We start from the raw sequence: 25,213 nt of genomic DNA, 5'->3' as shown, positions 1-25,213 counted from the left end.
GATATTAGACACACATAGAGCAGTTTTCGTATGACTGTGAAAAGCTCAGTGCCGTAAGCGTGAAGTGCCGTGACCGTGATGCTTTCTAGAATTTTAATTGGCTGATTTTTTTTCACGTGTAATTTGATTGGTCTAAAAGTGCCGTGATCTTGGCGTGACCGTGTCCGTGACGTTTTTAAGCCGTGTTCCGGGTATTTGATTGGATGGAGAGTAAATTCTCGTGCAATGTGATTTGTCTGGCGTATCCCTTGCCGTGTCATGGCCGTGTTCGTGCCGCGAATTGTTCACAGTCATACGAAAACTGCACTAGCTTGGACTACCTGTGATTTCACATGATCGGATTGGATGAATGTTGGGATCCCTGTGATGTAGTACAGCGGCGTTGCGCTAGTTGATAAATACCAACAAAAGTTCCCCAAGCATTTGAACGTTTTTTATTCCTTCGATCTCCTCAAAATCAAAGCATTTAGAAGGTAGGTAGGAGGACTTTGTCAACTCTTGCAGTTACGTGAGATCCTAACTAATTCAAGAAAAGAAACATTACCGCTCTTGATTAGAATTTACGAGACTTGTATTTAATTAGCCATTGTATTTAACTAGCATATAATAAGCTTATATTTTCATTTTCCATGGGGGTTTCATTGTGACTTTTTAACATAATTGTAGTCAAGTCATTCTTAGTTTTGAAATGCATTCTTTTATATATCTTTTTTATGCTTTTCTTTGGGGAAAATATTCAGAGTTTGACAGTAAAGATTTCAACATTTATACAGATTAGGACAGTAAATTATATTGACCCTGCTTTGAACACGGAAAAAAGTATTACTTTTTTACTTTAGGACGTAACATTTGTTTTAAATCAAATGCTAGAAAAACTACATATGAGAGAACTCCAATTTTTAACACATTTTTAGTACCAATTTAATACTCGTTTTCTATGTTATTTTCAATAGTTGGCTATATATATATTCAGATTGAGAACATGAAGGCACTAGTTATTGGGATGTTCATCATGTGTGCTGGTTATGGCATGTCCGAGCTGATCAAAGACAGCGAGTGGCAAGCATGGAAAGTATTCCACAACAAGAACTACGAAACTAGAGATGAAGAGGGTCTTCGTTACGCCATATGGAAAGAGAACCTTGAGATAATCAAGAGACACAATCAAGGAAAACATTCTTTTACCATGGCCATGAACCACCTGGGGGATCTGGTAGGTACAGTGACAATTCTTACCCCACCCCTGCCCCTAAAGGGAGTATTATTCTAGGGACACAATCAATAGAGACACAATCAAGGAAAGCATTCTCTTACCATGGCCATGAACCACCTGGGGGATCTGGTAGGTACAGTGACAATTCTTACCCCACCCCTGCCCCTAAAGGGAGTATTATTCTAGGGACACAATCAATAGAGACACAATCAAGGAAAACATTCTTTTACCCTGGCCATGAACCACCTGGGGGATCTGGTAGTTACAGTGACAATTCTTACCCTACCCCTGCAGTAGTATAGGGAATGGGGGTTCCAGCGCAATCTCAACACGGGGTAAGATCCGTATCAAAAATCCACCTACGGACGACCCCCACTCCAAGTGTGGTTGAGGGCAACAGCGCACTTAAATATATTAGTCTATATATGGAGTGTGAAGAATGTAAGAGAACTTTTAAGAAAGAAGCGGATTTGAAAAAGCATTTGAAAATGAAGACGAAGTGTATGAGCAGTTATGATTGTGGATGTGGTAAGAAGTTTGAGACTAAGGTTAAATTGTTTTGGCATTGTCAGGACTGTGAGTACGACTACGACGACCTAAAAAGTGCTTGGTATTAGGTATAAAATATTTCCTATTATATAGATGGAATCCCAAAGCAACTTCAGCACGGTGTCAATACCCGGTAACGGTGAGATTGACGTTAGACAGTTTTGGCGTCAGTCAGAAAGGAAGGTTAAAAGGACTCTCCGAAAAGGTATAGAAGAATTAGGAGCCCTGAAAGCGAGCATAATGGTAGAAGTAAGTTTGTCAAAAGACGAGGTAATGACGACAGCAATGTTGCGATCAAAGTCGTTAGTGATATTAGAATCCACGAATCTGGATAGGTCACTCAGTGAAGCCTTAGAAGCAATAATGGAGTCGCTGTCTAACTACACGAAAGAAGGATCGGGTTGGACAGTAGAGGAGGTTGAAGGAATAGAGATAAGTATAGCCAGGTACGTACCCATACGAGGGGGGAGTTACGTACCGCTACCAACGTGGGTAGAAAGGAAGAAGGCTATTGTAAACGTGAAGAATGAAGACAATCGATGCTTTATGTGGGCAATCAGGTCTGCACTGTATCCAGCAGAGAAGGATCCCTGTAGGACAAGTAAGTATCCCACAGATGATTTAGAGTGGGATGGTGTGGAATTTCCCATGCAGTTGATAGACATCCCCATATTTGAGGAAATAAACGATCTAGCAATTAACGTTTACGGAGTCAGAGAGCAGACGATAGTACCGTTAGTTCTGTCAAAAAGTAAAGGAGAGCGCGTACATTTATTCTACCACGGCGGACACTACTCATGGGTTAAACACATTAGCAGACTATTCTACAGACATACTAAGCACAAAGGCAAAAAGTACTTCTGCGACTGCTGCTTGCTGTCATTTACATCCTTAAATACCCTAAAGAAACACGATGAGATCTGCCGCGGAGTCGAAGAAGTGGCGCAACGGATCCAGATACCCACCAACAAAGAGCTTTCATACGCAGACCATCAAAAGCAGATGCAGGTGCCTTACGTGATATATGCAGACTTTGAAGCGTTGATAACTAAGGAAGAGCAGAAAAGTGGTGCCACGAATAAGGTGGGATTACACGAGATCTGCTCCTTTGGTTACATAGTAGTCAGATCAGATGGTAAGGCCAACCCTCCTGTGATTTACCGAGGTAAGAACGCAGCTAATGAGTTTCTAGAAGCATTGCGAGAAGAGGAGGAAGAGATAAGAGAACAATTAAGACGCCCAAAGAAGATGGTATTTACCAAAGAGAACCAGGAGGCTTTTACCAAGGCAAAGAAATGCCACATTTGTCAACATACGCTTCTCCAGTTTGGAAGACGAGCCAAGAAAGCGTGGGATGAAGATGGAAAGTATTTAGGAGAAGCTCATTTTAAATGCGGGAAGTATGCTAAGAAGGGGGAAAAGCCGGGAAAGCCTTCCACCCACTGCATTCATTGTCATAAAGCATTCGTTGAGGATTTCTATGTGGATAAGGTTAGGGATCACTGCCACATCACGGGTAAATACAGAGGAGCGGCTCATTGGAAATGCAATATAAACTTCAAAGTAGATCCAGAAATGGAAATACCCGTATTCTTTCACAATTTAAGGGGTTACGACTCCCATTTGCTACTACAAGGAACAGACGGCTCCGAAGTAAAGTGCATACCCAACAACAAAGAAAGGTACATGTCCGTAACTGTGGGCAAGCTGAAGTTCTTAGACTCGCAGCAGTTCATGGCGGACTCCTTAGCAAACTTGGTTAAATACAACACGGAGTTCCCCATTTCCAGCCAATACGGCGCGGAAAGGAAAGGAGTGTACCCATACGAATACATGGACTCCTGGGATCGATTCAAAGAACCCCTACCACCCAAAGATCGCTTCTACAGCACCCTAAACGAGTCCGGTATAAAGGACGAGGAGTACCAGCATGCGTTAGACGTGTGGGAAAAGTACTCCTGTGAGAACATGGGGGACTACCACGACATCTACCTAAGGTCTGACGTAGTGCTGCTTGCAGATGTTTTCCAAAGCTTCAGAAAGATGGCTATGGAATATTACGGATTGGATCCCGCTAATTTCTACACGGCTCCTGGGCTCAGCTGGAGTGCTTTGTTAAAGAAAACAAATGCGCAGTTGGATCTCCTAACGGAGTACGACATGTATCGGTTTATGGAAGACGGTATTCGTGGCGGCGTATGCGGACCCAGCCAACGTTACGCCCGCGCAAACAACCCCTTAGTAGAGCACGACCCAGAGAAACCAACCACATACATTTACTACCTGGATGCGAATAACCTTTATGGTTGGGCAATGTCACAGTACCTACCTGTGAGAGACTTCGAATGGGATCCAGTGAAGCCGATAGACTTCTACATGCAGGTAGGAAAGGAGGAAGACAAGGGTTACGTCTTAGAAGTGGATCTGGAGTACCCAGAGCGCCTGCACGACGAACACAATGAGTTCCCCTTAGCACCAGAAGCGATAGAGATACCATTTAAGCAGCTAAGTCCGCTGCAAAAGCAAATGTGCCCTGGTTACAAACCGTACAGGAAACTAACTATGAACCTGATGGATAAGAAGAAGTATGTGGTACATTACCGCAACCTGCAGTTCTACGTGGGACACGGAATGCGCGTAGAGAAGATCCACAGAGTCCTAAAATTCACGCAGGAACCCTGGATGCGCCCCTACATTGACTTTAACACGCAAAAGCGTACCGCAGCGAAAAATGACTTCGAGAAAAACCTCTTCAAACTGATGAACAACAGCGTGTTCGGAAAGACAATGGAGAACATCCGCAAGCGCGTAAGCGTAAAAATAGTCAGCACCAAAGAGGAAGCAGAAGCATACGTGTCACAGCCAGGCTTCGTTAGATACGTAGAAATGCTGAACTTCTACGTGATTCACATGAAAAGGGCAAACCTCTTACTAAACAAGCCCGTTTACACAGGCTTTACGGTGCTGGATCTATCGAAGCTGCTTATGTACGAGTTCTACTACGATAAGCTTAAGCCAAAGTACGGAGACCGCTGTCGCCTCCTGTACACAGACACCGACTCCCTAATTCTAGAAGTGCAAACGGAAGACGTTTACAAAGACTGCCTCCCCGACATAGACGAGTACGACACCAGCGGTTACCCGAAGGAGCACTTCCTTTACTCTGCGAAGAATAAGAAGGTAAGTGGGAAGATGAAAGACGAAATGTTAGGAAAACCCATAGTAGAGTACGTGGGTCTGAAACCAAAGATGTACAGCGTGCTAAAGTTAGACGGCGTAGAAAAGAAAGCTAAAGGCGTAAAAAAGTACGTGGTTAAGAAGGACATTACGCACGAGTCCTACCTCAAGGTATTACAAACACGCAAGGAACAGCGGCATAAGATGAACAGCCTGCGCAGCTATGGTCATCAGATACATAACGTCACGCAGGAGAAGGTGTCACTGTCTGCATTTGACGGTAAGCGATGGATGTGTGATGACGGAGTGCATACGATAGCATTCGGACATCACACGATAAGCAGTTCTTCCATGACGAACCCACGTGTGGGGCCATCGTGAAGATAATACAAGATGGGCTGACCCTTCTTAGCTATTACGCTTCGGATCTGGTAAGTTTCCAAAGACCAATTAGGATCCGTAGCTCTTTTGGATCCTCCTTCTAATTCACCCGGTCCGTAGAGATATCGGACCGTGACATTACCTAATTTTTTTTCATGGGGGAAGACCGCCCTCGAACTTCTGACGTAGGACTTGTGTTCCACGTGTTTCTCCTTTATGGCATCCTTGGGTTTCATTCCCGTAGCCCTGGCCGCCTCGTTGTTCAAAGCCGCGACGACCTGGGGGAGCCGCTGTGTCCATTCCCTGTTGCGCTTGGAGGGATCTTCCAGCTCTTTCCAATACTGGTACCCAAAGAGACGCTCGGCCAAGGTCTTATTGAATCTTTCGACGATGCTCTGACCCCTGTGGTACTCAGCTTCAGCTCTCCTAATCTTAGTGTCGTGGTCTTTCAGGGTCTTAGTAACCACGCCCATGAACTCTGTCCCCGCATCCACTTGCAGCAGCTTAGGCCATTTCAAGACGCGCTTATAAATCCTACCTAGGGCTTCTGCGACTTCCCCAGAATCCTTGCTGGTTATGGGTTCGGCGTCCTTGTATCTGCTTGCGATATCAACTACGGTCAAAGCGTATTTATAGGTCTTTCTTCTCACCTTGTCGTGCGGTAAGAAAAGCAAATCCGCCTGATGAACTTCATTAGGGGCATTTACGGTAAAGCTGGGCCTGGGAATGTACTTAGGCACGGGAAGATAAACCTGCCAGAGGGTTTGCTTTTTTAACCAATTCTTAGCCGTTTCTTCTGATACCCTGGCCGCGGTCGCGAGTTTCTTAATGGCCGACGCTCCTTTCCAATAGCCTTCAGGCCCATAGTAAATCCTTTTGAGTTTGTCCTCTACGCGGCCCATTATATGAATAGAATCGCGCTTCGCTTGATTCAAGCGAAGGATAGGACAAGATTGATCTTGCGTCCGTTAAAATCCACCGTCTTTCCGTCCACTTTAATGGTGATGTTTATGCTTTCTACTAAATTAGACAAGTCATAGCTTAAAGAAATGGGCGTGTATTCTACTGGGTCAAATGGATTACCTTTGGGCAAAAACTTGGACATAAGAGAAGACTTTTCCCCATTGTTGTAACTATGAACCAAGTCGCAATAGACTTCGTAAGAGGATGCGACTTTCCATTTCACAGGTATGGCTGTGTTGGTAATTTCCTTGCCTGAGACACCTAGTAAAGATCCTAATGCATCAGTTTTTCCTAGGGTTACCGAGAAATTGTTAGGAAGATTATGTTTGAAGGTCATTTCGTGCGGCAATCCCGTGGTGAGAGTATAACCGTGTTTTGCTAATTCCTTAGCAAGGGTGATTGGTGTGTAATGTCCATCGGGTAGCATTACGCTTTGATAATTGTTAGACCCCTTATGCACGGTGACCATGCCATTAATTAAATTATACCAAGAATTGTACAAAGAGCAACTAACCAGCCGAACCTTATGGGCTTTAATGGGGGGATTCAAATAAGTGGTAAAGTCATTCTTGTCGCTTTCCAAAAAGACAATCATATATTTCAGGAAACACAGTTCCCCTCTAGTGATCTGAGCGCAGCTCAGAGCAGATACGCCAAAGCTACGCCCCCTGCCAGTCCTGCGACTCCTACAAAGACCAATTCATTGTCTTTTTGTTTCTTAGAAGGCTGGTAGTAATTCTTGAACTGAGGCTTTCTCAACCCCGTTAATGCCGCGGGGTGCGCCTGCGCATAAAGCTTAAAGGCGTAGTCTGTGTTTTTGAAGTTCTTGTCTGCCTGCATTTTGTCTTGGTAGTTCTTATCCAACCAATCCCTGTAAGCTTGTCTTTTTTCGTTCCAAGCTGCCACGTCCCGCTGATATTTCTCCAGCGCTAAGTCGTGCCTCTTCCTTTCGGCAGCTAAATCTCCGCTTTTGTCACCTCTGACTAATCTATCCAAATACTGACCACCATAATTAGCTCCAGTGAATGCTAAAGCTGCAATAACTCCGCCTACGACTACGCTAGCCATATATATTAGAAAATCACACCGTAGGCAGGTACTTTTCCTTCCGTAGGTAATCCTTTACCATGATAGCCCCGCCTACGGCAGCGGTCATCTTAGCAAAATTAGCGAAGCTCTTGCTTGGGTCTTCAGTAAAGTCTTCTTTGAGCACTTTCTTACCTACCCAACCAATACCCGCAACGATGGAAGTAATGATAGCTGCTTCTTCAACAGTTTTCAACAACGCGGTCGACATTATATTACAAAGCGAGAAGGAAAATCTAGGTCGCCGCGGGTGATAAATCTACTCCATTTCAGGGATCTTACTTTTTCTAACAGCCGGTTCCACAGGTGCGTGATATGTTGCGGCCTCCCACTTTACTTTTGGCTTCGTAGCCCGCCATTGTAAGTAGAGGCTGCCTGCTGCTATAGCGACTCCTAACGCGCCAATGACGTATCCCGGATTAATAAAGGATTCCTCTTCTTTTTCCTCCACCTTTTCTTCTTTTTTGGCTTTGTTCTTCCTATTCATCTCCGTGAGCTTCTTTCCGGCAGCGACTCTGCCCGGAGATTTAGCCTTGGTAATCTTGGTATCTTCTACGGGAGCCTTTTCTGGTTGTTCTTCGGTGCCACTCATCTTATATTAAGGGACTTGAAGGACTTGACAAGTAACTTGATGACGACTTGACAATGACTTGGCAATGACTTGACAACGACTTGACTAAGTACTTGAGGCGACTTGATCAGGTACCTCAGCAAGTGCCGCCTGGAAGACCTTTTCGACTTCTCTGTCCTTCTTGAAGTCCTTCCAAGAGGCCGTAAGTTCCTTCAAGTCGACGTGCTGAGCTACGTGAAGTGCCGCAGAGGCGACTGCCATTAACTTACCGCACTTCAAAGACAACCACCCACAGGTTATCTTAAGTTCTTGGGCGATAACATAGTCCTCGCTTATGTCCTTCCGCAGTTGCTCCACGTCGTCTATGGGCAGTGCAAGTCCAAGCAATTTAGTCGCAAGTCGGATAGCGGAGTCTGCTACGGCGTCCGTGGTCTTACTTGCAAGGGCAGCCTCGTACCTCTTATGGAACTTCTTGACTTCATCTTCTGACAACTTATTAACCTGCTCATGGGTAAGTTCCTTGCCTATCATTTCTTTACACTTCCCAGAAGACACAAGGATGTTAAGTTGTTCCTTGAGGTTACTTTCATCTAACTGCGTGGGGACTTCATCTAAGAGCTGCTCAATGTCCATATACATTAGGAATCATAGATTCCAACCGTGTAGGGAAACCTCAAAGAGAAGATCATCTTGGAATGTTGGTGCGTTTTTAAATGCCGCATGTATTCGTGTAACTGTTCCTTGGATATCTCACCGCCGTAGTCGCTTAAGATGGTTTCCAGGTCAGACTTGCTCGGAGTATAAAATACGACAAGTGAACCTATGTTTTCCCTAAAAGGCTTAGAGACGCTGGTAAGCTGCTGCGAGAGCAACCAAACGCTGATATTGTCGTGTCTACCGCTGAAGGCGAGCTTAACGAGCTCGGAGGTGCGTCTTTTTACGTCGTCCCCGCAGGCAATGTCATCCAGTATGAGTAAAGTCTGTGTATCTTTAGGGAATTGCTTGTGCCAGAACTTAAGATGGCTGGATAACTCGTTAGGGTCTAAGATATCTACGAAGAAGTCGTCGTCTTTCACTCCTATGCCCGTCCAGGTGCGGTTATTCACGTAGGTGGGGCAAAGCAGCACTATGTAGTCGAAGCGGTATCTAAAGGGTCCTAATAGCTGCTCTACCACGAACTGGGTCTTTCCGCAGCCGGTGGGTCCTACTATCAGAGCGTTACAAGGCATGTGATTTGGGTTCATTTATATCCCTTCTTTCGAAGGGAACTTGTTCCCTGATATATATGGAGCCAGTGGAAGCAGTGCAAAGAATTGTCGCCGACGCAAAAGATAAAAGAGACACCATAGAAATGCAAAGGGAGAAGATAGACCGGTTAAAAGAGCGCGTGCAGGAGTTGTACGATGAAATGTGCGGTCTGAAGCGTGCAGAACGGTTTGGCGCGCTGATAACGATGGCAACGTGGGCTAAGGAGTCCGTTAAGGACTTCATGCGATATCCCCTGTAGAATGTTGACGTTTAGGTTAAATCTTTGTTAAGGATGCCTGGAAACTATTTAAAAAGTGTCTTAGAATGTTGACGTTTAGGTTAAATCTTTGTTAAGGATGCCTGGAAACTATTTCAAAGAGTGTCTCAGAATGTTGACGTTTAGGTTAAATCTTTGTTAAGGATGCCTGGAAACTATTTCAAAGAGTGTCTCAGAATGTTGACGTTTAGGTTAAATCTTTGTTAAGGATGCCTGGAAACTATTTCAAAGAGTGTCTCAGAATGTTGACGTTTAGGTTAAATCTTTGTTAAGGATGCCTGGAAACTATTTCAAAGAGTGTCTCAGAATGTTGACGTTTAGGTTAAATCTTTGTTAAGGATGTTAAATGGAGGCTAAGATATTGTTAAGTATATATGGACTGCTTGTTGTGTAAGAAGGTGTTCAGCACCAAACAAAGACTTCAATACCACGTTCGTCGCGGCGTTTGTACAAAGAAACCCCTTAGCCGCGCTTGTAAGGATTGCGGTAAGGAATTCAGCACCGTTCAAAAGATGCAACAACATCAGGATAAACGCATTTGTGGGCTTTGTAAGGACTGTAATAAGGAATTCCACAACCCCTTCGAAATGCAGCAGCATCTGAAAAGGGGCGTCTGTAATCGAACCAGACAGTGTAGTTTCTGTAATAAGATACTTAGTAGTCGTCAACGTTTACAGACGCACCGGAGAACGCATGATTATAGGTTTCTCTCCCGCGCTTACGACTTGGAAGGCGTGGATTGCTACCAATGTGCGGATTTGATGTGTCGCTGCCCGCATAAAGAGGATTACTTAAGGAATCGCATAGATTACCATAAGAAGATAGTCCGTACTTTCCCCTCTTTTGAACGCGCCGAAGGCGTTCCGTGGACTAAAAGGGAGTATTGGAGGCAGGAGTGCGATCGTTGTGGTTGTGTCAGAGAAGAGGAACATATCTTCAACTGCCTTAACAAAGATTTAACCTAAACGTCAACATTCTGAGACACTTTTTAAATAGTTTCCGGGGTGTCTTAACAAAGATTTAACCTTATTGTCAACATTCTGAGACACTCTTTGAAATAGTTTCCAGGCATCCTTAACAAAGATTTAACCTAAACGTCAACATTCTGAGACGATACGCAATAGCATTTCTTGGGGCCTTTAATAGTAAAGCAGGGTTTGTGCAAAGAGTCTCAAATCCTGATCTTATTTTTCTTGTTGTTTGTTAGGGATCAACAATACCTCAACAAATCAACAAGAATAATAGGAACCCCTTTTAAGGAAGGTTGTAGGATATATGCTAGCCTACGCAGCTGCCTTTCTGGGAGGCATTCTAATTACCCTTTCAATATATGGACTGTATTACTTGCGAACTACCTGCCGACTGCATTACCCCTCGTAAGCCACCGATACCCAAACCGCGTAAAAAATACACCTGCCTTCATTGCGACAGGGTATTCTCCGAAGGATCCTTTGTGGGGCATTGGTGCTCCGCGGATCCTAAAGCGCAGCGGACTTTAGCAGACGCGCTTAACTACAAAGAGGAGATGGAGTGACTCTTCTTTCAATGTCAAACTTCCATCGGCCATTTACCTTACCATAGCTGCGTAAGTGGGTGAATTCCTCGCCCTGAATTACGTACCGCACGCAATCCGGCGCCCAAAGGGAATATTCCTTACCTTCTAAGTCTTTGAGGACTAACCGTAAACGGTCGATGTCTTCGAAGACGACGTAATTTTTTATTTCGTATGCTTTACCGTGGACAAGATCACGCCAGTGAGTCAAGCTGAGCTTCATTATACCTATGGAATATCTTTAGGTGCGTTTTCAAAGTGGCGTAGGACTTAAACCGCTTTACACAGCCCTTACAGGGAATACGAATGCCATCCGCGTAATCCATCAGGGCACGGCAGATAATGTCGTAATCGTTGCTAACCATCGTTAGGTAACCATTTACGTCAAGCTGTGAGATTTTCTTAGATTGCTTCGCGGATAAGACGCCGTTTCCTTTTGGGGTTTTCAACTCAATACACAACCCGCGGTATTTCTTATGCGCATTTAGGATTAAAAGGTCGGGTTGACCGGCTTGGTAGCCTTTTCGCCAGCAGGTTATTCGCTTGCTGTCTGAATCTTGAAGTTCGCCAAGACCCGGCGCTATGATGAAATCGGGGTAAAACCTACGTGTGTAGTCGACGACCTTCGCGTGTAGGTCGGCTTCATTTTCGATCTTGAATACCAACTTGTTTGGGCCGCCAAACCGCCTTTCTATTGCATACTTACCCGTTTTCCTTAGCGCGGGTAGGACTTCCTCAAAGACCCAATCACGAAACTCCACAGCTTTGGGTAGTTTGGAGCTAAATATCAGTTCGTACAAACCAGGTTCGGATATAAACACGGCATTTGGTTGCGTAGTAAAGGAGCGGTGATTCGCAGCCCCTTGTAGATCAACCCATTTTTTCTGGTATTTCTCAGATACGTGTGCTCTAATTGCATCTCTGGGGCGCTCATAGCCCAACGCCAAAGCCACCTCCTTTGCTTTGAAGTACAAAGTTTCGCCTTGCACTATGCATTGCAGTTTGGTGTTGTTGTTTTCGAAGACGCGTAACATGGTATATCTAAGAAATATTTTAATTTTTTTAGGATGGATCAATAGGCAACGCTTTTCAATTGATTCATTTCTACGCTCAGTTGCGCGTCAGACACGACGAAGACGTAGCAGTTTATTTTATCACCGTCGCCCGCGGAGGCATTCTTGGTGCGTTTGATCTCCAATGTTATGCCGTCCTGCGTATTTACTAGACGTAAACCCTGGCCATGTAGGTCTTCGTCGTTAATGGTGCGCATGTCAATCCACAGCGCATATTTATCATTAAAGAATTCTGCGGGGCTAATTTGGTCGCCAAACTTGCGCATTGCCTCCCTGTACGCGTCTGCGGGCTTTATTCCCTGGGAGTAAACCTTGTTTGGAACGCCGTTGATATTCACGCCAACGTTGGTAATGTTGGGGTTATGAAAGGCTTCGGAGTCGCGCTTACCGGCTTCGTAGGGTTTGGCAAACACCAGCATCAACCCCGTGAGACTTCTTCGTGGGAGGTTAATGCTTTGGTTGATAACCTCATCCGTCTTATCCAGGAAGCTGAACGTCTTATACATCACTACGTGGTCGTATAAGAATGCCTTCCCGGAGCTGTATTCCATGCCAGCGCTACGGGCCAGCTCTTCGCTGTACACCGTTTCGTACTGTAGCTCTAAGTTGGTAATAGAGTATGGGGTTGTTGTGGTAAGTGCAGTGCTTAGCCCACCAATGATGTTATTAGCATCTGCTAAAGTTACTTCAAACTGTAGCTCGGATAACTGTCTTGGGTAATACACACCGTGATTCGTAATCACTTCAAAGTCTAATGGTATGACATACTTGCTACCATAGGAGGTCTTTATTCGCTTTGCGTCTGCCACTGCGGTTTCTCCGCTGCCGTCAGTAGGTTGCGTTTTCGTAGGTGTGCGAACCTTACGTAGAATGACACTACCAATTCCTTGTTCTATCCTTTGCGCGCGGTCAAAGGCTGTCAACCATAGATCCTTATAGGTGGTATACAGATCGTACCTATTTAAGTCCAGCAAGGATTCCCCGGCGAACTTTACGCGCATCTTAGAAACGATGTTGCGACCCACGTTGTTAACGATAATCCTTTCATCTGTGGGGCTTGACTGCACCGCTAGGTCAAACCTTAGCGCCAGGGTGCCAGGAACCAACACTAGGTTATCTGTTAGGCGGGGCACGCCTACGTACAGCGTTTCCCCTGGCTTTGCGCTACTGGGGGTAAAGGTGACCCGGTGAAAGGTGCGTTCTGCTTTCAGTCCGCCAACCTGCTTAGGTAATACGTTGGGATTTAACTTTGAGCTTATCATATATAATGGAAGTAGAAGGAACAGACCCAGACTTCGATCCCACCACTGAGGAAGGTCAGGCTGACATTAACGACGGCGATGAAGAACCGCTGCTTCCCACCCAACAAGTCGACGATTCCCTAAGGGATAGGATTGCAAAGGCCCTAAGACATCCCAAAGCACGCGAGTACACGTTTCCGCGTGAGCACATAGAGCTTCAAAACATGGGCGAGCCGGAAGCAGCCGCGCGGGAAACCGTAGAGTGGGCAGCGCGGGAGCTAGAGCTGCGCTACGACAACTTTGATGCTGACGACGTAAAGCTCACGGAAAAGGGAAATAAAGTCCTCATAAGCGTCCAAGACTTAAGATTTCCCGACAAAGACCGCTGGACAAAACCGCAAAACCTCTTTGATGAGGAGGGCAACGTTAGGGGTGACGTCTTGAGATTAAGAGGCTTTCAGCGTGCTACTAGAAGCATGCTAGAAAGGTTGCAAACCCTGAATGAAAAGGTTGCGCTAGAAAAGCGCGCCGAGGAGCTGCAAAGGGAGTTAGAAAAAAGAGACGCAGAGTACGCAAAGCAAGGTCAACTACTCGCTGATGCTGAAAAGAAGTCCGCCCATCAAGATGAAAGAATGAAAGAAATGAGAAACCAGTTGGATAAAACCCTGCGCGAAAGAGATAAAGCACAAAGGGACTTAGAAGAAGCTCAAAGCTCTGGCACCTCAACGGAAGCGCTGCGGGAAACGCTGGAAGAAAGGGAGGAAGAATACATGAAGCAAAACCAGCGGCTTGCCGACGCACACAAAAGGGAGGTCGAATTCAAAGATCAAGAAATAAGGGAGTTGGTAGACCAAAGAACCAAAATTCGTCGCGAAAGAAACCAAACCCAAAGGGCTCTTAACCTTGCCCTGCAGGAGTTGGACTTAACAAGAGACGACGCTAAGGACCTACAAACCACCATAGCCGGCTCTTTAGTGGAACGGCGACGGTTAATGGCTGAAATCAATACTAAGGAGGAACAAATCCGGCAAAGAGATCAGGCCATCGAAGACCTGGAGGGGCAAATAGAGCGGCAGCAAGAAGTAATTGCGGACCAAACTCGTACCGAAGAGGAAAGGGAGGCTGCCCAAAGGGAATCAGAAACCCTTCAGGAGAGAGTTGCGGAATTGCGAGCGCAAAAGGAAAACCTGGAAAAGGAGCTGGGGCTTACCACCAAGGAAAAGGTAAAAAGAGCCCTTTTGAAGTATGGCGTTCCACTGGCATTTGCGGTCGCTATTTCGAGCGTAGTAGGAGTCATCCTATCCACGCTTAAGGCTACGGGCGCGGGCGTAAAGAAATTAGGCAATGGGCTGACGGACTTGGGAAAAAAGATGGCAGCCGGTCTTCCTGGGCTGCTGGGTAGCGTTCTTGGCCTGGCGCTTAGGGCCGGCGGAGAACTGCTAAAGTTTGTGGGGAATAACATTTGGATATTAGTCGTAGCTATTGGGGTGGTACTTCTGAAGAAGATGAGGGGTTGATCTTATCCTTGTGTATTACTGGTGGCTTATCGTCGTCAGACCTTCGAGGCGTCCTCGACTGGGGATAAGTAAAGATAGTATTCGCGCCGCCTTGATAATTTGGTATCAGGGGTAGGGCAGTCATAGTAGAAATGGGTTTATGGCACCAAGCAGCATCAGCGGAAGCAGCGCCTTGACCATTTATCCGAAGGTAGGCAACGTCGTTGGGAAGAACCTGAAGCTTCGCGTATTGACAATTAACTATCATATGAAAAGTTATCGACGTTATGTCCTCTGAGCTTTGCGGTGGGGGCTCCGACGAGAAATGGGTCGGGTTCCTATTATTATCTTTTTTTCTGTAAGGCAGTAATGAATAGTCATTCTCATCAACAATCCTAAACCCAGCATTGCACGAATACCCCGTGTTAATGCTAATAGTACACACGATTAATCCCAAGCCCCCAACCTTCACCCACAGCCCGGTGTCATACCAATGCTGTTCTAAGTATTCCTTCTCCTCCAAATAATGAAGAAACCAATCTTCCTTCGCGTGTGGGTTCATATATTTCAGGGAATAAATTCCCTTCTATAGACTCATTACCGTAAGAGTGCTAATGGTCTTGTGATTGTAGATAGTATCTCTCTGATTTTCTATGCTATTTATGCAAACACTACCAGAATCGTCTACTCTTATTTGCAGCTTTACCTTCCCATGGCAATCGGCGACCATGTGGAAAGTCCAAACCGATAGATTTTCGGCACTGCTGGGGTTGGGCTCTACGGAGAAATGCGCAGGCTCCCTGTTGTTTGTCTTATTTCTCATAGGCTGCAGTACGCCATTCTCATCCAGGAACCTAAAGCCGACGTTGGCATGGCTGCTCGTACCAATGCAAATACTGCATATTATCAGCTTCTTTCCTGAGTAGTTCAGGTCCACAGACATCCCCGTGACATCAACCCAAGATGCCTGGGTGTATTTTTTCTCGCCTGTGTAAGTCGTATAGACACAATCTACTCCAGCTACGTAGGGGTTGTTCATCGCCATATATAATAGCTCAGACCAACGCCTGCGGCGGCTAAGCCGGCTTTTAGTAAGTTATGGTCATATTCCTCGGTAACCTTCTTTACTGGTTTCTTTGGTGGCACGTACGCCTTTTTTAATGGTTTTTCTACCTCTTTTTTTGGTTTCTCTACGAAGTGAGTAATGCCCTTGGTCATGTCAGAGTTCACGTCATTCACCCCAAACTTCATATCCTTAGTAGCTCGCTGCAGCTTGTTGTTATAACCCACAACGGAATTGGTGTTAATAACCAAATTACTTGGCATTAACCAACAACCAGGCGACAAAGCGTAATCCAGTCGCACTTTAGACTGCTGCACCGCTAATTGATATCTCTGCACCGATTTAGATATGTCATTTTCTATTATTGCAGACTCAAATAAAGTTAGGAATTCTTGTTGCGTTTCCTGTGAAGCGCCTTGGGATCCAACAATGGGGTTGCGGGTATTTACCTGCGCTCCCAGGATGCAGTACACGAATGCTTCAATGCTACGGTTAATCCTGGCTAGGTTCCTTAAACCTTTTCCTTTCATTAACACAAATGGATCCCAAGTGCCGGGGTAGTTCGTTTGAATTCTAGTAATTAATGAATTATTACCCTTATTACCACCCATATCACTGAACTCTAACTCATTACTTGGGTATTCCTGATGTCCGTAGTCAGCCGGCTTCTCACCATTGGCACCCCAAACGTAAACTATACCCAGCCCATGCGTCTTACCCTCCTTATAACGAAAGTCTTTTTGCTGTGGTTTGAACTCATTAATTAACCTTTCCAGGGCTGCGGCGTCATATCGGTTATTCATTGGATTAAATGCTCCATCTCCTGGTAGGGGTGCGTTAAGCTCCTTCAACAACCTCCTTACCGTAAAGGCAACGTGAAACTGCATAATTGGAATGTGAAACATGTCCGCGGCAACACCACAACCTTTAGTGGCAGCCCAAATAGCAAAGTCTAACTGCTGCGGCCAATATCGCATATTGGGCCCTGCTAACCATTCCCTGGCCTCTTTACCCGACGTATGCTTCAACGTCGTATTCTTATAGATATTTCTTAGTATTACGTTAAATGATTGTTTACCCACTGAAATCTTCAGGTGCGTTACCAGCTTTTCGAAGTTGTTTACACCACCTTCAGCATCGTAAAATGGGTAATCTTCCGTGGTTAACGATAAGTTTCTAGGAAAATTAGGTGCTTTATGCTCGGGTTTTAGTGGCCTTTCTTTATGAACGGGGCGTACAATCGTCAATCGCTGCACCTGATCACCTACTTGCTCCAGCTTTGAATGTTCCAAGTCTGCATTGCTGTACATCCTGGAGCCGTTAAAGTAAATCCCATCGGGTCTTCTTTCGAACTTACTAGGGTCTGCATGTGGAAACATCTTCCTAAATGCTCTCCAATTCCAGTAATCCCGGTTGTCATGATGTGGCTGCTCCTCAATATCATTCCCAAAAGCGTCGTACATTAGTATATATAATGGATGTTATACCATCAGCACCTCAGTTGTACCCAGATGTTCCCAATTATCACGCTACCACTAAGGATACAGGTCCTAACGAATTAAACGCGGAGAATTTCAGGCTTAATAAAGCGAACTTAATCCTGGCTTACTTGGAAGGGCAGACAAAACACTATGAAAAAGTTAGGAAGAAATACGTTAGAGCCCGGACTACGCTACATAAGATTGCGATAACTTCAGGATCCATATCTGTTGTGTTAACGGGCTCTGGCGTTGCTACTTCGCTTACTGGGCCGGGAATAATCGTTGGAGTTCCTTTGGCCGGCGTTGGGGCAACCTGTGGTATTATTTCTGCTGTTGCTACGGGTATTATGAAAAAGCTATCCACGAAAATATCCAAGCATGACACGACAATAGCTCTATCTAGGGCTAAAGTAAATACTATTACCGATCTTGTCTCAAAGGCTTTGCGTGACAGAAAGATAGACGACGTAGAATTCTCGCTTATTCTGGCCGAAGAAGACAAATACGAGAAACTAAAGACGGACATAAGGAATAAAAAAACAGTCGTAAAAGATCTTTCCGAGGAATCTCGCAAAAAGATCTATCAAGAAGCGAAAGAAGAGCTTCAAAGAAAGCTTGCTCAGTAAATATCATGAAGGGATTCTATTTACATATTGAACGTCAGTCTGGAAATTACGCGTAATCTTATGCCATAAGATTTATGCTAATTACTCATCTTATGGCATAAGATTTATGCTATTCGCTCATCTTATGCCATAAGATTCACTATCTTCTCGGAATCCATCCTAACAGGGGGTGGTTGGGGTCAATTTCGTAAAATATTTCGTAAATTACGTCAGGATAATAAGGAATATCCTTATTCAGCCGACAAAACATCCACTCGGCTTTTGTCATATCAGAAACCTCAGGAATAGACTTACCGGTAATTTCAGACAAAAGATAGGGAATAGCTTTGTAATATTTCCCTAGCTTTAATTTTTTCAACGTTTTCCGTAGACTTTGTGGGGTTGGCTCTTCTAAATGGTCTATGATTTTCTTCTTTACTTCGTTGTCTAAATATACCGGTCGATAACCTTGGATATGACTCATCCAGTCCCTAAAGTATTTTATTCTCTTATATGGCGTTTTCTTACGACCTCCGTTGGCATAATACTGCTCTCTGGTAGCATTTGGTACGGCATTACGAATATTATTACCACACTCGTAACACTGTGCTGACGTGTCGTCTTCTATTTGCATTTTCTTACCACAACAAATATACTTATTTGGCTTAGAAGGTACAAACTTGGGTTTCAAGCACTTTACACAGAAATCATAAGCAAACTCTTTACATTCTTCACACTCCATATATAGACTAATATATTTAAGTGCGCTGTTGCCCTCAACCACACTTGGAGTGGGGGTCGTCCGTAGGTGGATTTTTGACGCGGGTCTTACCCCGTGTTGAGATTGCGCTGGAACCCCCATTCCCTATACTACTCCCTGCCCCTAAAGGGAGTATTATTCTAGGGACACAATCAATAGAGACACAATCAAGGAAAACATTCTTTTACCATGGCCATGAACCACCTGGGGGATCTGGTAGGTACAGTGTCAATTCTTACCCTACCCCAGCCCCTAAAGGAAGTATTATTCTAGGGACACAATCAATAGAGACACAATCAAGGAAAACATTCTTTTACCATGGCCATGAACCACGTGGGGGTTCTGGTAGGTACAGTATCAATTCTTACCCCACCCCAGCCCCTAAAGGGAGTATTATTCTAGGGACACAATCAATAGAGACACAATCAAGGAAAACATTCTTTTACCATGGCCATGAAACGCCTGGGGGATCTGGTAGGTAGGTACAGTGTCAATTCTTACCCTACCCCAGCCCCTAAAGGGAGTATTATTCTAGGGACACAATCAATAGAGACACAATCAAGGAAAACATTCTTTTACCATGGCCATGAACCACCTGGGGGATCTGGTAGGTACAGTGTCAATTCTTACCCTACCCCAGCCCCTAAAGGGAGTATTATTCTAGGGACACAATCAATAGAGACACAATCAAGGAAAACATTCTTTTACCATGGCCATGAACCACCTGGGGGATCTGGTAGGTACAGTGTCAATTCTTACCCTACCCCAGCCCCTAAAGGGAGTATTATTCTAGGGACACAATCAATAGAGACACAATCAAGGAAAACATTCTTTTACCATGGCCATGAACCACCTGGGGGATCTGGTAGGTACAGTGTCAATTCTTACCCTACCCAATGGCCAGCCACTAAAGGGAGTATCATATAGGGAATACATGAATATACAGTAGTTATGAAAAAATAAGATGTACAGTACTGTAGAGGGAAAAGAATGATTTAAAGGGGAGGGGTGGGTAGAGTTCTCTGATACCCTCCACCTCTTGAAGTGAAATTCTTGATTTTTTTCTGATTTCCTTATTATGTAAATCAGATTAGACCAGATGGAATGGACAAACTACTTCGATGATGTGGTGGCCAACTTGAATTGCAAGGCATTGTTTGTCATCCAGGGGACAAATATGCAAAGCTTTATTACATTAATAGGTCAATTGACATTAAAAGTTCACAACAAGACAAAAAAAACTTATATTTTACAACCACCACTCCCCATGTGGGGCTATTCCGTGAGGTTTCCTCCACAGGCACTACCACTACATTCTATATTTACAACATACAACACTCAACTCACATATTGATTTTTACGGAGGGAGGAAACTGGAGATCCTGGAGAAAACTCTCCTGGCAAGGGAGAGAACAACAAAACAAACAAACTCAACTCACATATGATCCAGTCTGAGCCGGGGCTCGAACCCAGACCACAGTGGTGAGAGGTGAGTGGTAGCCACTATGCCACCCTTGCCACCCATAATTGGACAAGACAAGAATTGGACAAGACATGAATTTAAAAAAGTATACAGTCCTACAACTGAGTAAATTTCTTAAAGCTCATTGGGTCGTCATTTCAGAATATCATCTTCATGTTTTGTTTTGTTCTCTGGGTGGCCCATTATGCCTAGTTGCAATTCAAGATGGCTGCAAAATTGCCAAAGTAGACCTCCTGTAATGGTTGCCACCTCGTGATAGTGCAAAACCTCTCCCTAGTGAGCATTTCAACTTGCTGTTAAGGAGCCAAAACCACTGCTGTGGCCTAATTATGACTCCTTCAATTATTTTTCATTTTCCCCCTGTTTCAGACACCAAAAGAGGTGAAATATATGCTCAACGGTTACCTTGGAACTAAAAAATTTGCCAGCGCAAAAACCTCTGATGCAGTAACTTTTCTACCGCCATCCAATGTTAATCTGCCCAAAGATGTGGACTGGAGAAAGAAAGGCTACGTCACTCCAGTGAAAAACCAGAAAGCCTGTGGATCTTGTTGGGCATTCAGCACAGTGAGTTTGATCAGAATTACATTGCCATATATTCATCTTTTTTATATCCACTTCTGTTAATTACAAAAATCATTTTCAGACAATCTTGGTCAAAAATGTTGAGAAATGTTTAGTTTTAATGGTATTTTCATGAAAAACATGAAAAATTCCCCTGATTTGTTATATGTTGTTTTTTCCTTTACATCGGAAGTCTTTCTCCAGCTTCTCCAGTTTTCCCTCCTGTTGCAAAAATCAACATATGACTTGAGAGTTATGTACTTAGAACAATAATTATAGTATAGTGGTTATAAGTAAATATAAATTAGTTTGTTGACATAATCATTTGTCTCTCGGTAGAAATACTCCACAATGAATCCCTACTGTACATCATGATGTAAAATAATGATTTATTAAACTATCAAAATTATAATGATAATAATTTAATGTACTTGTAAAAAGGTTATGTCTTAACTGCTTAATGTTACATTAAGACCCAAGAGAGACTGGGTAGCTGGAGAGGCTCAGCAACGAATCCCTGTATTATGTTACAAGATATGATCATGAATATACATGGTTACAGAAATGATTCATACCTCCCTAATCTGCCTGGCGTTTGCAAGAAAGGGGGGGGGGGGGGGGGGAGGGGGAGTTTGGAGGAGAACTGATAAATGTACGTCTGACAATTGTTTTGTGTATTATTGTGCACTATCATAACCTTTTTTGTCATTCTTTTTATGTTTCTTTAAGACTGGTTCCCTAGAAGGACAACATTTCAAGAAGACAGGAAAACTAGTGTCTCTGAGTGAACAGAATCTGGTTGACTGTTCCCGAAAATTTGGTAACATGGGCTGTGAGGGTGGATGGATGTACTGGGCATTTAACTACATCAAGGCAAATCATGGCATTGATACTGAAGAGAGCTATCTTTATGTTGGGGTGGTAAGCGATCAGAGTTCTATTTGATATGTATTTTGACTATTGTTTGGTTCAAGAAAATTTCCCTACTCACCATAGAGAAAATATGAAAAAACGTATACCCAAATCACTCCTCTAAAATTTCCAATTTTCTTTCAAACAAACTGGTAATTTTGCTTTTCCTCTGAACTCCCACCCCCTTGGAATTTCCATGTTCCTCCATGGTGGGGTATGGATATTTTTCTGGATCCACACATTTCTTCTTTTCACTCTGGATTGAGAGTAGGAAGATAATGAAATTAAACTTGAATCTCAACTTGATTGTGAATCCATCCATCCATCCTTTTCTTCCATCCCTCCACTCTTGTATGCACACATGCATTTATGCATTCATGCATCCATCCCATCCAATAGACCATTTCACAGATCCCGTTACTCAACCTCAGCCTCGTCATCGTGTAATATATTCTTTAGAAATTGCCTACAACCTGTGAAATTTTTAAGTCTTTCAATTGTTTGTTGATGTGTAAATTCTTTTCATTACTGCGGACTGTAGTCAAATTCACGGGATCCGTGAAATGGCCTATTATCCATCTATCCATCCATCCATCCCATCCATTTATCCCACCAATATATCCCACCCATCCTACCCATCCATCCATCCATCAATTTACATCTACTGTAAATCAAAAACAGGAAGAATCGTGCCACTTCACAACAGAAGGTATTGGTGCAACACTCACTGGATACGTGGACATCAAAGCTAAAAGTGAAAAAGACCTACAAATAGCTTCAGCAACAGTGGGTCCCATCTCAGTAGCCATCGACGCAGGCCAATCATCTTTTCATTTTTACAGTGGTGGTGTTTATGATGAGCCAAATTGTAGTACAACACATTTAGACCATGCAGTACTAGTGGTTGGTTATGGTGTAACAAATAATGGCACTGATTATTGGCTGGTTAAAAACAGGTTAGTAAATCAACACTACTCCAAAATGTTACAAGTGTGGGATCTGTTTATTCCAGATGTAACGAATACTCGCCATCATAAACCACAACAAATATCATTTGTTGGATGACTTCAGAAAATCTGTCCTACTCGTTGCTAGAAATCTTTACAATTCCTTCTTGTTACTCCATTAATTCTCTGCAGTTGACCTACGCGGTTCACCTAGGCGGTTCTAATGAAACATTACATGTTACTATATCTATATGGCCTTAGAGGGGAGAAAGAACAAATTCTTTCCTTACCTCGTGGTAATCCTTACCGATCCCAAATAATAAAAATGTAAACGTTGGCCTTTTCTACTGTAATTCCTTCAGCTAGGATCGCGGGTTCGACTGCTCAGTGCGAATAAAGTCTATATATAATATAATATAATATAATATAAATAAATTTGTCGTGAAATGTGATCGTTATATATAAATAATAGACCATGCACACACACCAAACATTTTTGTTAAGAAAACTAAGTTCCTGATAACTTAAACCTAAATAGCCTGATAGGTCCTGGCTAAACGAGGAAACAAGTTTCCAGAAACATGTTTCCCGATGATTCCAAGTTTAGCCACATGCGAAACATTGCTACGTGCAACAAATTTTGCTTCCAAGACGCAAAAATGTTTCTGCTGTGCGACAGAAGCATTTCATGCTTCCAAGACACATGGAAACAATGTTTCCCAATGTTTCCTCGTTTAGACTCGAAAGTCGACATTCTAAAAGTCCGTTTCTTAGCAACGCTAACTCTATCTTGAAAGTGCGCATGTGCTAACCGATATTGAGTAAACATGTTTCCCGATGTTCTCTGGCAGTTTTGCCACCTTTGGAAACATTTAAAAAATCATATTTCTGGAAACATGTTTCCTCGTTTAGCTTGGGCCTAATTTTGCAGTAAACACCTTTAACATAAGAACCTTTTTAGGCTAACATGGGAAAGTCTAGGTTCGTATACGGACGTATATGCGGGTTTTTACTGTAATGTTATAGGCTCCCTTGACACAAGGATTTTTCTTTAGGTTCTCGGTTTTTCCCATCTCACTTCTCTTAAAAGTATTACAAGATATATATATTTTTTAACACATATTTTCAACCATTTCAGCTGGGACACGACTTGGGGCATGGATGGTTACATCATGATGTCGCGTAACAAGAACAACCAGTGTGGTATTGCAACTAATGCTACTTATCCACTGGTTTAAAATCTCAAAACCTTGGTGGAATAAACTTCAAACTCCCCGACGTCTTTGAAGTTTTTAACAGCAATAAGAAGATAATTTAATGTGTTTTAATAATGTCATTAATGCTACGCAAATATTAAGGTGGAAACAAATGCATTAATTAAAAAAAACCGAAGCCATACGTTCTTGAATTGAGCGGGAAAATGGCGGATTAGACGACTGTGGACGCGTCAAAGACAAAAAATTTGTAATATTTAAAGTCATTAATAATCGCTTTTCTTAGTTTGTTTTTTTCTTTGTAACAAAGAGCAAACAAGTAAACTTTGAATATGTAATAGTAAATATTTTTACAAAAAAAAAAACAAAAAACAACAACAACAACAAACAAACAAACAAAAACTAAGTTAAAATAAATGTAAAACTAAAAAATATTGTTTTTTAAAGTATTTTACAAAATTTTGTACATGTGTTCAACAGCTTTTCTAAGAATAGAATAGAAAATGTAAGATAAAATTTGCTTGAAAAGCTTGGAAATGTTATTATTTAATAGCCAATAAAAAATCCTGTGCTAACAATTTTAATGAACTTATATAATCGTTAAACTGAGTAAAAAGTGTTTTCCACCTTGCCAGATTTCCAGTTTTTCACCTTGCCACATTACTAGATTTATGTTTCCACATTGCCGGATTTATTGCTACATTTTTCAGATTTCCAGAATTCCGTATTTCCATATTTCCACCTTGCCACACAAGATATTACAGTTGTGTATGATCCATGTTATCCATATTACATAAACCCAATAACTAACAAACCCGGGGGGGGGGGGGTACTCCCCTATGTTTGCTATACGGGTATGTGCCGCCCTATAGGGTATGGTTTTTCGGCTTTTGGGTCTGGGGTAGGGTATCATTTTTTGACATTTTGTCTGGGATGGGGTATCATTTTAGTCTGGGATAGGGTTAACGATTTGGTCGTTTTTGTCTGGCGAATAGGCTACGCTTTCTGCCGACCAAAAACAATGAAAATGTTAGTAAATATTGATTGCAATCGATTGTAAAACCGTACTTTCCGTCTTTTAGTCTGGGATAGGGTGTACAATTCTTAGTTTTAGTCTGGGGTAGGGTATGTAAAATCAAAATTTTAGGTCTGGGATAGGGTCAGGGTTTTGAGGTCCTGGCGGCACACCCCTACCCAAGTTGGGGTGGTAGTACCCCCCCCGGGCCAACAAACTATTTCACGGATTCTATTCTGATTTTCCCTGACACAATTTCAAGAATTTAACTTCAAATATTTGTGTCTCTGCAGCGCTATTCTTGATTTATCTTTCACTTTGGTTGTTTCGCAAAGCTGCAGA

General features: G+C 43.3%; 1 protein-coding gene across 1 annotated transcript; it reads left to right on the top strand.

The window, feature by feature from the left end:
* The first annotated feature begins 363 nt into the window (after positions 1-363).
* Positions 364-24,197, top strand: LOC148907420 (cathepsin L-like peptidase). Its single transcript, XM_089036560.1, has 6 exons — positions 364-473; positions 954-1,213; positions 20,589-20,786; positions 21,513-21,704; positions 22,377-22,651; positions 23,781-24,197. The coding sequence occupies exons 2-6, from the start codon at positions 983-985 to the stop codon at positions 23,878-23,880; spliced, it is 996 nt and encodes a 331-aa protein (XP_088892686.1). The 5' UTR covers positions 364-473; positions 954-982; the 3' UTR covers positions 23,881-24,197.
* Positions 24,198-25,213: the final 1,016 nt, after the last annotated feature.

The sequence above is a fragment of the Actinia tenebrosa genome, unplaced genomic scaffold, assembly GCF_029948245.1.
Source record: "Actinia tenebrosa isolate PJP-AT-01 unplaced genomic scaffold, QUT_ActTen_1.0 PGA_scaffold4__44_contigs__length_22323623, whole genome shotgun sequence".
Classification (NCBI taxonomy): Eukaryota; Metazoa; Cnidaria; class Anthozoa; order Actiniaria; family Actiniidae; genus Actinia; species Actinia tenebrosa.
Note: the sequence above shows the minus strand (reverse complement) of the source record. Positions and strands in the feature narration are given on the sequence as shown.

Bases quoted from the DNA above. Each gene is read 5' to 3' on its own strand.
- LOC148907420 (XM_089036560.1), top strand. From the start codon at position 983: ATGAAGGCACTAGTTATTGGGATGTTCATCATGTGTGCTGGTTATGGC. The intron at 20,787-21,512 runs GTGAGTTTGATC...TGTTTCTTTAAG, and splicing joins CTTGTTGGGCATTCAGCACA to ACTGGTTCCCTAGAAGGACA. The intron at 21,705-22,376 runs GTAAGCGATCAG...AATCAAAAACAG, and splicing joins GCTATCTTTATGTTGGGGTG to GAAGAATCGTGCCACTTCAC.